Source organism: Coturnix japonica, chromosome 14, assembly GCF_001577835.2.
Source record: "Coturnix japonica isolate 7356 chromosome 14, Coturnix japonica 2.1, whole genome shotgun sequence".
Lineage (NCBI taxonomy): Eukaryota > Metazoa > Chordata > Aves > Galliformes > Phasianidae > Coturnix > Coturnix japonica.
This window is the reverse complement of record NC_029529.1, coordinates 7416570-7429904: the sequence shown is the minus strand read 5'-3', so window position 1 is coordinate 7429904 and position 13335 is coordinate 7416570. Positions and strand designations below refer to the sequence as shown.

Below are 13335 nucleotides of genomic sequence, written 5' to 3'. Positions count from 1 at the left end.
TTCTATATGCATAGCACCTATTTATATCATAACATGAAAGATTTAAATTCTGCAAGGACTTGGGTCATTACTCTACCCTCAGCCCCTTGAAAACAAGACGTTTGGAAAAAGCTTTTAACTAAAACATTATCCTACTGTATCATGAAAAATGTATATCAACTTTTAAACTCCTAAAGTATTGAATGCCTTTGTAAGCAGGCATATTTTCTTGCAAAGCAGCAGAGTTCCAAAATGTAACCTATTACTTCTTTTTGCTCCTTTAACACAGAAAAATTTTGAAATGCAGATTTTAAATAAAGAACTTTGTTTCTTCAAAATTTGTTTCTTCAAAACCTTCTCTTCATGATTAAAGTTCATCATTTTGCTCTGAACTGTAATATTAGCTTATGCCAACGCAGTTCTCTGAGACATTGGTGTGGCTGAAGCTCTCACCTGTCTTTGCTGCTTTCATTGATGCAACTCCAGGTTCTGAGTCATTTCTAACCCACTTTATGCTACTCAAATACTCCTGGGGGGGGGGGAATAGAAAAAGAAGTAGCAATTTACTTTTATGACAAAAAGAGCTTAATTAAGGGAGAGATGTCAGTGTGTCCCAAGTGCAAGTCTGAGTGAATAATAAGGAATTAGCAACGTAGGGCAAAACAAGTAAAAACCTCACAACCGCATCTGTGCTGGGTCTTGTCTGTGCTATACATCTACAGTTAGAAAGCTCCAAAGCCCTGCCTGTCCTCTTCCAACGTGAATAATTGCTGTGCTTCAGGGAAGGGGAAGAAGTAGATGTCACCTAGGGGCAGTACTTTCTAGAAATCCTTCATTCAAGTTGTTGGAAACATTCCATTATCAAAGGCAGAGTTTTCCTCTGTTGAATGTTTATGAAAAAAAACACAAAACAAAACTTATTTCATCCAACTGAGTCCTTCTCAGTGGCTGGGGGAAATGAGCTTGTGGTTTCAGGGCCATTCCTACTGAGTATGTAACTGTAGTTGCAGCTCACTCCTCTAGGGAATTACATGAGTCTCAGGATTAAACTGGCTCCAAGGCAGGCTCAAAGGTAAATTTCCACCAGATGAAGGTTGAGAGAAAGTCTCAGAACCTCTTCTATAGTATGTTTACAAGTAGTAATTCAGTTCCTGGGGCTACTGACACTGCAATTTCAGTCATTAAAGAAACAATCAATAGCAAAATGCCTCTACCACACCAGGGAAGAGCTGGGGATTTACCATAGAAATATCTATCCCTATCTGCCTGGTGCTGGGAGACTGACCTGGGACTGAATCCAAATCCCATCCCTTTGCTTCAGGTCTTTTTTTCTTTTTTCTTTCTTATAATTCAGTTAAAATACTCCAATACATGACTTGTATTTGTACTCTTGGTATGTCTGCAATAGATTGTTTTCATTTGTTTTTCTGGTTTATTTGCATGGAAACTGTATTGGTTATTTTAATACAGGAAAAACGATAAAAATGTCTGTGTAATGGAAATGATACTGACACTTGTTTTATACCACATTATTCAATACAGCAAGGTCCATCTTTTTCTTACGTGAGTAACTTAGACTGTTTGATGTGTGTTTAAGGCACTGAGTGTAGATCTGCATGCTATTGTTGCACCTCAAAAAAATTTAAGAGAGATTTTGTTGAAATATGTTGTATGATATGATGAAAAGCAACAATAGCGCCAAAATGCTCTCACAAATCAACCCTAACTGTGTCAGGCTCCATGGTGATGAATGAGGTCTGACACAGGCAGGGTCATCTCTCAAATATCACTCTCTTCTATATGTGTGTGTTTAAATTGCCATAGTTTGAATGAAATTTCCCACGATCCTGAAAGAGTCACTCAGCCTGAAATTGAGCAACGTGATTTCTGAATGAAAATACCTAAATGTTTTCCATACTTCAGGTTGAACTTTCTAGGACTGTTGTGAAATAATTCCTAAAACTCACGATGTTGATTGATTTGTTTGGCTGCATGCTTTCCATTTGATATTGCTTACAATTTTACGTTTTCATGTAACTGTTGAGGACTGTTCACATCCGCAAAGGTTAGCATGCTCCTAGCTTGCTGCTGTAATGTGTAACAGAGCAGTTCCCACTGCAGCGTGTGTCTGCAGGTATGTCATGGCAGTTTGTATCAGGCCCTCATGGGTCCTCCTGCACTGTGGTGTGCCATCCAGCATATCAGTACTTTGGGAATGCAGGCACATTTGCTGGCATATACTGTTCATTTGTATGCCAGGCACTTTCTTGCATTACCCTTTTCCCCCCATTCTGATTGCTGGTTCTCAGACTTCAGCGACAACAAAGTGTTGCCTTTTAAATTTATTACTTCATTTGACATGCTCTCTGCTGGCCCGAACAATGCCATGGAGTTCAGTGGACTTTCTTCATGGCTTAGCTCTCCAAACATTTATACTCTTGGGAAGGTCCTCATTCTTCTGTCATTTGGCCATGTAGATAAGGTTAGCCATTTATTAAGAAACTCTTGGGTTTTTTATTATATTTTTGAGCTAACACCCATCATTCTCATATAAATTACAAGAAATTCAGAAATGGCATTTAGAAAGTTACCAGTTTTGCACCCTAATTGGGAAGAACTGTCACTTTCCAAATTATTGCCTCTGGATTCAACTTAAATATTGACTCATTTTCATATTAGAATGATTTAAATGGCATCATGTTATCTGTCAAGGACTTTTTCCTGCTGTTATTCAGCATGAGTTATTTAAAATGGGGCATGCTACTGTAAAGTAGTCTGCAAATAGGATGAGAAGAAGCAAATGTGAAAGTAATTTCATAGCACAGAGCTAAATGAAAAGTAAAAAAACCTATCAACCACCTTAATAAGCAAAGACTTTTTTTTCAGCTTCATTGGTTTGTTTAGAAATAGGAATATTAAATGCATGCTCATTTCATTGCATGATGTGTTTCCACTGGCAATTACCAAGCACAATTAACAACATAATAAAAGGTTTGTGTGTTTGCATGAGAATTCATTATCTTAGTTTGAAATAAATCAATGCACTTCCATTTTTAACCTAAATAGCCTTGCATGGATCATTATTAATAGACTTGGTGAAATCTGCTTTGTAGCTTTGTGCTTCATTACATTAAAATGATTCTCGGCAAGTTATTCTAATTACATTGTCATTTGCTAGCAAAGGATCTCGATGAACTAACTTGAAAAAGATATGCTAGAGGTTCCTTTAAGAAAATCTCTTTAAAGCTACATTAATCTGAATACAAATATGTATAATTTGCCAATGAATGACCCTCTTATTATAAAGACCAGTCATGATGCTAAACAGATTAATAGACTTTGCTCTGCCACAGGCAACAGAGCTGGAAAAGGGTCATGTATACAGGACAGCAGTTGACTGCACAGATATATAAACAGAAAGATTAACAGGGAATGAAAACAAATCCACAAGCAGTGCAGTCTTCAAAAAAAAAGTTAGAGGCTTAAATTATCTTTCTCCACATTTTTCTCCAGTGTACATGTACTGTTTTTAAATATCTGATTATGAAGTTCAGGGTTAACTGAGTCTGAATGAATTTTAGGGTGAGCTGGAAAAACAGCTTCTACAGGCAAACCCTATTCTTGAAGCTTTTGGAAATGCCAAAACTGTGAAGAATGACAACTCCTCCAGATTTGTAAGTAGGAGAAATCCATTCGGGTCTACACCATTCTTTAAATCAGTGTACAGAGGGGCCCTTTTACCTACAGTACTTCTGTCTAAAAAGCTTCTCTAAACCAATCCCTTTAAAATATTGTTTAGAATTTCTCTCTGAAACAGGAACTTGGCCTTTTACAGGGCTAAAAATCAATCTCAGACTGGACGGTACCATTGTGCTCTCACAGTTCATTGGTCTATGTGTGGTCTTGTAAAGTCAACTACTGCTCCAGGACATATCATCCTCTAGAAATTCAAAAAGAAAATCTGTACTTCCTTTTTCTCTGCACCATTGTTGAGCATGCATCTTGTTGGAAGGCATTCCTGTTCTTTAGCAAGAGTTGTTAATGACTTAAATGAAAGACAAGAGAAAAAGCTTCTCATATGGATTCACATTAGAGTAACAGTAAATGGGAGCTGTAACTAGTTGATGCTACTTTTTGTTGGGAGTGTTGGAAGATGTTCTTTTTTCCTGCAGGCCCTTAACTCCTACCTCTGCTAACTCTCTGCAGAGGGATCCCTCAGATCTAATGATACTCCCACACTGACCACTGTCAGAGTTAATTTCAGCCTGGTTGTCCTGGCAGGACAGAATTGAGCATGTTACTCTTAAGAGGATAATGTACATGTCCCACTGAACAGCCTACACACTATTGTTGTAAAACCCAACATAACCTGAAAGAACAGCCCAACCTAGGTCTTCTTTTCCTTCGCAGGGCAAATTTATCCGCATCAACTTTGATGTGACAGGCTACATTGTCGGAGCAAACATAGAGACTTGTATCCTTTTCTGTGAACAGCACTGGAAGCTAACTAGGGTTAGCAGAAGGAAGAAAGATAAACAAGCTCCACTGCATGTCTAAGAAAGGCAAATAACACTGAGGCTGGTATAAACAAAGATGGAGGGAAGTGGTTCCATTTATGCCGGTACCAGATTCTCAGATCTCTTTTCTCATCTATAGGAAAGTCTGTTGTTCTCCACATACAGCTTCAGAAAGTAGAGGAGATTGATTTGTGGTTGAGGTTGCATGTGATCTTGAGAGCTATGCAGTTGTTTCAGTTCACAGTGGTGAGAACCATGCACGGGTTAATCCAGTTCCCTGTCATTTAGGTTTCCAAATATAAAAAGATTTGAAACTCTCCTGTTTCTCATCAGTGACGTTACAGAATCTTTGAGGAGAAAAAAAAAAAAAAAAAAGAAAGAAAGAAAGAAAAAGGTCTGAGAATGTGGCATTATCACTACAGTTTATCCAGGAGCTCAGGGAATGTTTCCCTTTTCTCAAGACCAGGTTTGGCATTCCTGCAAAAATTATTTATGCTGCACTGAGATAGATGGATTTCAATAAATAGGATGGAGAATGACCTGCTGAGGCAGAATTCCATATGATAACACAGTTTAATAGTTTATGACTGCAGCATATAAGGCCATTTTAATAAAAGTAATGTACTTTTCCCTACCCCTCTAAGAACTTGATAGTAGTAAAAATAAAAGAGACAGGAAAAGCTAAATAACGTGGTGCAGCCAGAAGAGCTGTCTTTGGATGCTCTGTAGTTCCTGGTCATTCAAGTGACATACCTAGAGCCATGTATCGTTAGCTCTGATGTGAATTTTTTCCAGGAATAAAGTAAAAGTATTTCAGAGAAATTCAACTTAAGACTGACTTTACATGGCAAGTACCGATGCCTCTTCCCTGGGTTATGTTTATGAGATAGTGTACAAATGGATATGCAGCTAAATTCCTCAGTGCTGCATTGCTCATCGTCACAAAGAGGAGCTGCTTGCTCCAATAAATGAGGAGAAATAAACATACAGCTAAAAGAAGGACCTTATCTGTTGAATGTAACATCAAACAACGAACAGTTTAGCTTTCCACACTTATTTTGAGAAGTGACCCACAGAGAAAAAATGGACTTTATTTTTTCAAGTCTTATCTGAATTTTTATCTATGGCATTATATCATTTGAAGTGTAAACTGGCGACTGATGTCAAAATACTTAACACTGCTGTCAACTACATTTTTAGTATTTTAGTCATAAAAATAGACAGTAAATACAGTTTGCTTTTACTGCTTCTATAGCTACAATACCGGCCTCAAAAAAATTCTTTTAGAAGTCCCACTCAATGATGAAAGGATCGTATTTGTACCTAATTTTAAAAGTGAAGTGAATGTTATGAATACCATTGTTATATGTTTAACTTTAGAAGCATTTATGAGTATTGCAGAGCTTAGTATCATCATTACCAGCTTTTATCATGCAGTAAGAGGTAGGAAATTGATCTACTCCTCATGGTGATAATTAAATCAGTACTAGTGATCCCAACACAAAATTAGAACCAAATTCATGTTAGTTAAGGTCATGGCAAAAATTTAAGTAATGCTGGTGATGGTTCTGAGTCTGAAGGCACAACTACGGAAGGACTGGAATACGTTTGTTTGTTTGTTTTTTTAACATACTTAACAGATTTGCTTGAAAAATCCCGTGCTATTCGTCAGGCTAAAGATGAGCGAACATTTCATATCTTTTACTATTTGATTGCTGGAGCTTCTGAACAAATGAGAAGTAAGTTACATGCTAACGATTCTTACATCTCATTTTATAGTGTGAAGAATACCTATGTGGTTTATCTTAATATCTTACAGAGAATGTTATCCAAACCTTTTGATAAATAAACAGCTCTTTAGCCATAGAAAATAATTATCTTAAGTGAACTGTGTGTCAACTTGTGTGTCTGTTTAAGTCAGGTGGTTTACCATTTATAGGATTTTTCAATTGACGGGCAATATAAACTCATTCATCTTGAACGATATCAAGATGAACAAGGAGAAGTTGTGTTTGTTTTTTTTTTTTACACCCATGCAAAAAATGGGGGTTCTGAATATAATTATTGGCTAGAATTTTCACAATCAAGAGAATGTCCTTCTCACAGCTCATGCTTACAGTGTGAAACTCATAGTTTCAGAATGTCATGGTGAAAAATGGGAATTCAATATAACATCAATTGGAACATCATGGCTTAAATACAACATCTTTCCCTACATTACCGATTGCCAAAGAATTTATAAAGCAAAGGATAACTCTACATTTTCCCTGATATTTATAAGAATAAGAATCTGTTGCTGGCCAACTTACACTTTTCTTCTTTGTCTTTTAGATGATTTGCTGCTGGAAGGCTTCAACAACTACACCTTTCTATCAAATGGTCACGTTCCTATTCCTGCTCAACAAGATGATGAGATGTTCCAGGAGACTTTGGAAGCCATGAAAATTATGGGCTTTACTGAGGAGGAACAGATAGGTGAGAACTGTTAGCAAGATTGTATTCTGCAAGTAAAAATATATACAAATCCAAATGCACTGCAGTTAATTCTGTCCAGAACGACCACTGTGCAAAATAAGCATATGAATGTAGACTCTTACTTCATGTAATTTTTAAATAAGTGGATCAGGCTCAAATTCTGTGATTCTCTGAAATAACTCATACTTTTGTCATAGACCCAGGGAGAGTGTAGGGTTTTGTCTGGTGCTCGCAGCATACGTTGGCGTGGCTGCAGCCGCCATGCCTCAAGTGACACCTGGTGGCAGAAACAGTGTCACACCATCACTCGAGCCTTCGAGCAGCTTTGTCAGCCAGAGCTGATTTCTGTTACCTTTCCTGTCTGCATCAGTGCCTGAGCTGTCTTATATAGCAAATCTACATCTTTCTATGGAAGTATAGACTACCAAAAGGCGACTCAATGAACTTTCATTATTACAGACAATGAAGTTTTCAAAATATGCCCATTCCACTCCTCATTTATACTATCTGCTTTTCTTACAGCCATACTGAGGGTTGTCTCGTCTGTCCTACAGCTGGGCAATATTGTCTTCAAGAAGGAGAGAAACACTGATCAAGCTTCTATGCCTGACAATACTGGTATGATTTGTCACTTAAAAAAATTAGTTAACATTAAGAAGGTAATAAAATAGCAGCTGAGAAAGCACTCTTTATCAGGATTTTAAATTGCTAATGTGTATATGCTTCATGGGTCTTAAAAGATATGCCATACTTAGAATCAGGTCAATATTCATTACCTTTTTTTGTAATCTTGAATCCATAAATTGATGATGAGTGAATTCCTTCGTTATATCATGGATAACACTTTTACAGCAAGTGGCATCTCTTGTGTGTACAACAGAGAAGCTTTTAAAGAAGATAAACTATGTTACATAATTGTTAATTTGCTTGTATTCACACTAAGAGAAAATTCAGTGTGAAATATAACATCACTTTTTCATTCCAGCTGCTCAAAAAGTGTGTCACCTGATGGGGATTAATGTGACTGATTTCACAAGATCTATTCTAACCCCAAGGATCAAAGTAGGACGAGATGTTGTTCAGAAAGCTCAGACCAAAGAACAGGTACCTACTTGCAGTCTGCTCTGCTCTCCTGGCGTCATTTTTCCTTTCTTCTTTTCTTTCTTACATCACATCTAAAGGGAATCTGTTTTCTTTCTCTCTTTGTGTTATCCTTACTTAAATTAGCAGTTAATTGGATTTCTTCTTTCACTTACAATTTCCTTTCTTTCAGGCTGACTTTGCCATAGAGGCTTTGGCCAAAGCAAAATTTGAACGTCTCTTCCGTTGGATTCTGACTCGTGTAAACAAAGCTCTTGATAAAACTAAACGACAAGGCGCTTCATTCTTGGGGATCCTTGATATTGCTGGATTTGAGATTTTTGAGGTACGTGCTGTGGGACACAAACTGGCTAAACTCCTTGTTGTCATGCTGTAGTTTGGAATGCAAGATAATGAATATCTAAATTCAGAGACACATAAACAATTAGATTCTCTCAAGTTGGATAGAAGCACGTGGCCAAGACAACCCACAGGACTGTTCTTCTTGGAAGGGCTGGAAACTGGCAGCATCATTGCTGGGCTTGTGTTTAGAACCAAGGTCTGGTCTTTATGGTTTATTGGATGGGTCCCAGTATTAAGATTTACCATGTGTGATCTAACTAAGTTTTCAAGGTCTTAAATTAGGAAAATATAGATCCTCTGAACTGCAGTAATCTTAAGTGAATATATATATATTATATATATATATACACACAGATCTTTATCTTGTCATTTGAGTTGCCTCTATTAGGTGTCTTTCTAACATCAGGAATTCAATTCTTTTGTCCTCTTCACAGATCAATTCCTTTGAGCAGCTGTGCATCAATTACACCAATGAGAAACTTCAGCAGCTTTTCAACCACACAATGTTTATATTGGAGCAAGAGGAATATCAGCGTGAGGGCATTGAATGGAATTTCATTGACTTTGGTCTTGACCTGCAACCTTGCATTGAGCTAATTGAAAGACCCGTAAGTCTATATCTGTATAGATGGGAAACTATGCAGGTTTCATCAGGGTCCATTATGTATCAATATGAGAACCATTTAAGATATTTTATATTGTTGTTGCATGAGAGGATTAGTAACAAAGTAAAACAAAGGTAGTGTTCTTTCTTTTTTTCTTTCTTTCTCTGGCTTTGATGATACTGATCTGGTATTGTTCACATTGCAGACCAACCCCCCAGGTGTCCTAGCTCTGCTGGATGAAGAGTGTTGGTTCCCCAAAGCTACTGACACTTCCTTTGTGGAGAAACTAATTCAAGAACAAGGCAACCATCCCAAATTCCAGAAGTCCAAAACACTCAAGGATAAAACTGAGTTCTGCATAGTGCACTACGCAGGAAAGGTACAAGAGAGACTGAACTACTTTGATGTACAGAACTTGGTTTTTTTTTTTACTGTTTGACCAACAATGAATAAATCTAATTCTCCCATTGATATGAATGGCTTTAGTTATATGACATATATATTAAGAGCTTCGACTACAAAAGATGGGAAATAAGATTTGCACAACATTCATTGTTGTGCTAAGCTCACATGAAAACAAAACTAACCAGCACTGCGGTTTTGAATATCCAAGTAATTTGGATTCCTCTCTAGCAAACAGATTTTTAAAGGCATAGTGGTTCCTCTGCCATGGGTATGTCTGCAAAAAAAAATCACTTTAGATGGAAGTACCTTCCAACCCGCACGAGACCATGATACTATGATACATGTAAGAACAAGTATTCAACTCAGCTCACAACTATAGAAAGCTTTTCAAATCTTATTGTGTTTTTAGTTATTTTATGTTAGTACAGTGTCCTGTGTTCTTGGCTGTGCCATATTTCTGGCAAAACAGATTATTGACCCAGCATTGTTTTCTGTAGGTTACCTACAATGCAAGTGCCTGGCTGACAAAGAACATGGATCCACTAAACGACAATGTGACTTCTCTGCTAAACCAGTCATCAGACAAATTTGTGGCAGACCTTTGGAAAGACGGTATGAATCACAACTCTAAACCATTAATGTGGTTTAAAGGTAGAAACTTGTACTAAAACTGTTCCATCAGCTCTCCCTTATGAGTAGGAAACAAATGTGAAAATGATAAGAGTGGAAGAGATTGATCTAAGAAACAAGAATATTCTTTTCTAAATAGTTATGGAAAGCATATTAGGTAGTTAAGTACTACCAAAATAATTTCATTACATTATTATTATTCAACAACATAATAAAAAATATTCATTATGCTACTATAATGTTATGGGATATATTAGACAGCTCATTTAATACACTGTCACTGCTGTTATGAAAGACTGTGTGCAATCCTTAACTTACATGCTCCTCTCCCAAAAATTCTACTACAATTCTCTTCACCAAAGCTTCATCTCAAATAAACTCCACCAGAAGAATATCTGTATGTATAGAAAACACTGCATTTGTTTGAAGATTTTCCAGGGATCTGTAAGATATATGCTACATTATACGTATTTAATGGTTGTCACACATTGTGACACAAGCTACCAGTACAGATACTTTACAGGACTGTCCTTTGTAGAGCAGCCATAAAACATGTTCTGTGTATTCAATTGTTCCATTCTTTCACTACTTAACAAAAATCCTTAATTTCGAGTTAGACAGAGAAATATCTTCTAATTCTTTCATTAGCATGCTTCAATTGCATCAAAAGTATTTTGGTCCTATTTTGGAAGTTGCACTTCAGCAATGGCAGTGAAAAGTGTAATGTGAAGCAAATACAATTTATATAAGCAGTCCCATTAACATGTTCTGTTATATTGCAGTGGATCGGATTGTTGGTCTAGACCAGATGGCCAAGATGACTGAAAGTTCACTGCCTAGTGCTTCAAAAACCAAAAAAGGCATGTTCCGTACTGTGGGCCAACTCTACAAGGAACAACTGACCAAACTGATGACCACCTTAAGGAATACCAATCCCAACTTTGTCCGCTGCATCATTCCAAATCATGAAAAAAGGGTAAATATCAAATGATCAATTTTCAGACTCCTGGCACACTACTCATGCTCTTCACTCTGTCAGCATACTGCAGAACTAAAAGATGTCTTCAAACATAGATATGTGCTGGTAACATCTTTGCAAATTCCTACTGTGCTAAGAATACTTTTTATTTCCTTTTCAGGCTGGCAAACTTGATGCCCATTTAGTGCTGGAGCAGTTGCGCTGCAATGGTGTCTTGGAAGGTATTCGTATCTGCCGGCAAGGGTTCCCCAACAGGATTGTCTTCCAGGAATTCCGTCAGCGGTAGGAATCCCTTGCTCAGTCCTAACTTAGGGTTTAGAAGGGCTTGTATACATATTTGCCTGCACAAAATAATCTGACATTTTTTCACCTCTCTAACATCTGTGTCTTCTGGCAGATATGAAATTCTTGCTGCAAATGCTATTCCCAAAGGATTCATGGATGGGAAGCAGGCTTGCATACTGATGGTAAGGAAAACAACTTTGATCCTATGGATTATCAGATCTAAATCTCTTATATAAAAACTGTTGGGAATGAAAAAATAATAATTTTTAATACTTCAGCACTGGAATTAACAAATATCCCTGTTTTCCTCCAGATCAAAGCACTGGAACTTGATCCCAACTTGTACAGAATTGGACAGAGTAAAATCTTCTTCAGAACTGGTGTTCTGGCACACCTGGAAGAAGAGAGAGACCTGAAGATCACAGACGTCATTATTGCTTTCCAGGCTCAGTGCCGAGGCTACCTAGCAAGAAAGTAAGAATATGTACTAACCAAAAAAATCTCTTTGGCAGTGAGGTAATTAAAGTAGCCTTTGGTTCTCTGTATAACAAACTGGAGATATTCAGACGTTTTATTATTAGCTACTTTTGCAAGTATTGCTTTGGAATTCAACTTGTGTTCAATGTTTACCTAAAAGTACCTGCTTCTTGCTCAGAAGTAGCTTACCAGTACAGTTATAGAGACACAATTACATTGTGAGACTACTTAAACCCTCCATACAGTAAGCATTCAAGGCAGCAACCTGTCTTTTAAACAGGTTAAATGTGCTAGTGGGACAAGGTGCATTATAGTCTATATCTGGAATCTTTTGCACCGTTATGGTACAAATAGCAGCACCACTGGCATTTGTAAAACAAAACATCATTTCTGACACAGAGCACAAAGCACTCACTGGAGTCACTTGGCATAATCTTAGTTAATACACATCACAGAACTATTAACAGCAATAGCCTTTTTCTGCACGCTACCATGGCTTTCAAAATTGTAGTACATTTCAACAATGATAACCAATGTGTGCTCTTATTGCCCATATACTTCATATTCAGAACTATATGCATACTTTCTGGTTTGTGCCTATCTACTGGGCACAAACAGAAAGAAACAACGACAAAACAAAAACAAAACACAGTCTAAATAAAATACTGGGAATCTAAACAGAGATGCAAAGGCACTGTTTAAGTGACAGAAGAACTTGTGCAAACCTCTCAAATTAGCAGTCTCATGCCATAGCTTCTTTGCTTAATATGTTTGTCTTACAGTTTATATTCTCAGACTAAACAAATTCTCTTTATGTTTCTTATCACAGGGCCTTTGCCAAGAGACAGCAACAGCTGACTGCAATGAAGGTTATCCAAAGAAATTGTGCTGCTTACCTGAAGCTGAGGAACTGGCAATGGTGGAGACTGTTCACCAAAGTGAGTAACTGTTGTCTGTGAATCTCAGCTTTGGAAAAGTAATTGACTGCACAAGACAACAAGTCATGTCAGGCACCCTCCCTGCTCCAGTGCATCACAGATGACAGCAAGAGCTTCATTAGCTTCACAGAAGTTTGGATTAAAAGATACACTGGATATTCTTATAACACTATTACAGTTAGTTTTATCTTATATAATATATATAATATATTATCTTATATAATATAATAAAATATATATAATATAATATAATATAAATATCTTATATTTATCTTATATAATATAATTAAGAATCATGGTATGATTCTTAATTTTCTTTTTGTTTTCAGGTGAAACCACTGCTACAGGTCACCCGCCAAGAGGAAGAAATGCAGGCCAAGGATGAAGAATTGCAAAGAACTAAGGAAAGACAACAGAAAGCCGAGGCTGAACTGAAGGAACTGGAACAGAAGCACACCCAGGTGACTGACAGATTTAAGCCTCTCCACAGTATTAGCCAATGTCTCACTATTTCCAGAACATATTAGAAGAGGTCTGTTTTCTTTGTACTTATGATTGTATTCATAGCAATGGTCCAGAATAAAAGTTCTGTGCAAACTCCC

The 13335-nt window shown here is 37.1% G+C and overlaps 1 protein-coding gene across 3 annotated transcripts in view; it reads left to right on the top strand.

Annotated features, from left to right (window-relative positions):
- MYH11 (myosin heavy chain 11) overlaps positions 1 to 13335 on the top strand; it is a 49419-nt gene that overhangs the window by 21281 nt on the left and 14803 nt on the right. For 2 of the 3 annotated variants that reach the window (XM_015876759.2, XM_032447581.1), the window contains 17 exons: positions 1522 to 1542; positions 3561 to 3653; positions 4390 to 4453; positions 6137 to 6235; positions 6828 to 6971; positions 7494 to 7589; positions 7957 to 8075; positions 8245 to 8397; positions 8849 to 9022; positions 9225 to 9398; positions 9922 to 10036; positions 10837 to 11030; positions 11194 to 11315; positions 11431 to 11500; positions 11632 to 11792; positions 12625 to 12733; positions 13063 to 13194. In XM_015876759.2, coding sequence (XP_015732245.1) covers positions 1522 to 1542; positions 3561 to 3653; positions 4390 to 4453; positions 6137 to 6235; positions 6828 to 6971; positions 7494 to 7589; positions 7957 to 8075; positions 8245 to 8397; positions 8849 to 9022; positions 9225 to 9398; positions 9922 to 10036; positions 10837 to 11030; positions 11194 to 11315; positions 11431 to 11500; positions 11632 to 11792; positions 12625 to 12733; positions 13063 to 13194 — 2040 coding nt within the window. The remainder of the gene's footprint in view (positions 1 to 1521; positions 1543 to 3560; positions 3654 to 4389; positions 4454 to 6136; positions 6236 to 6827; positions 6972 to 7493; positions 7590 to 7956; positions 8076 to 8244; positions 8398 to 8848; positions 9023 to 9224; positions 9399 to 9921; positions 10037 to 10836; positions 11031 to 11193; positions 11316 to 11430; positions 11501 to 11631; positions 11793 to 12624; positions 12734 to 13062; positions 13195 to 13335) is intronic. The other variant, XM_032447580.1, reaches the window with a different exon arrangement.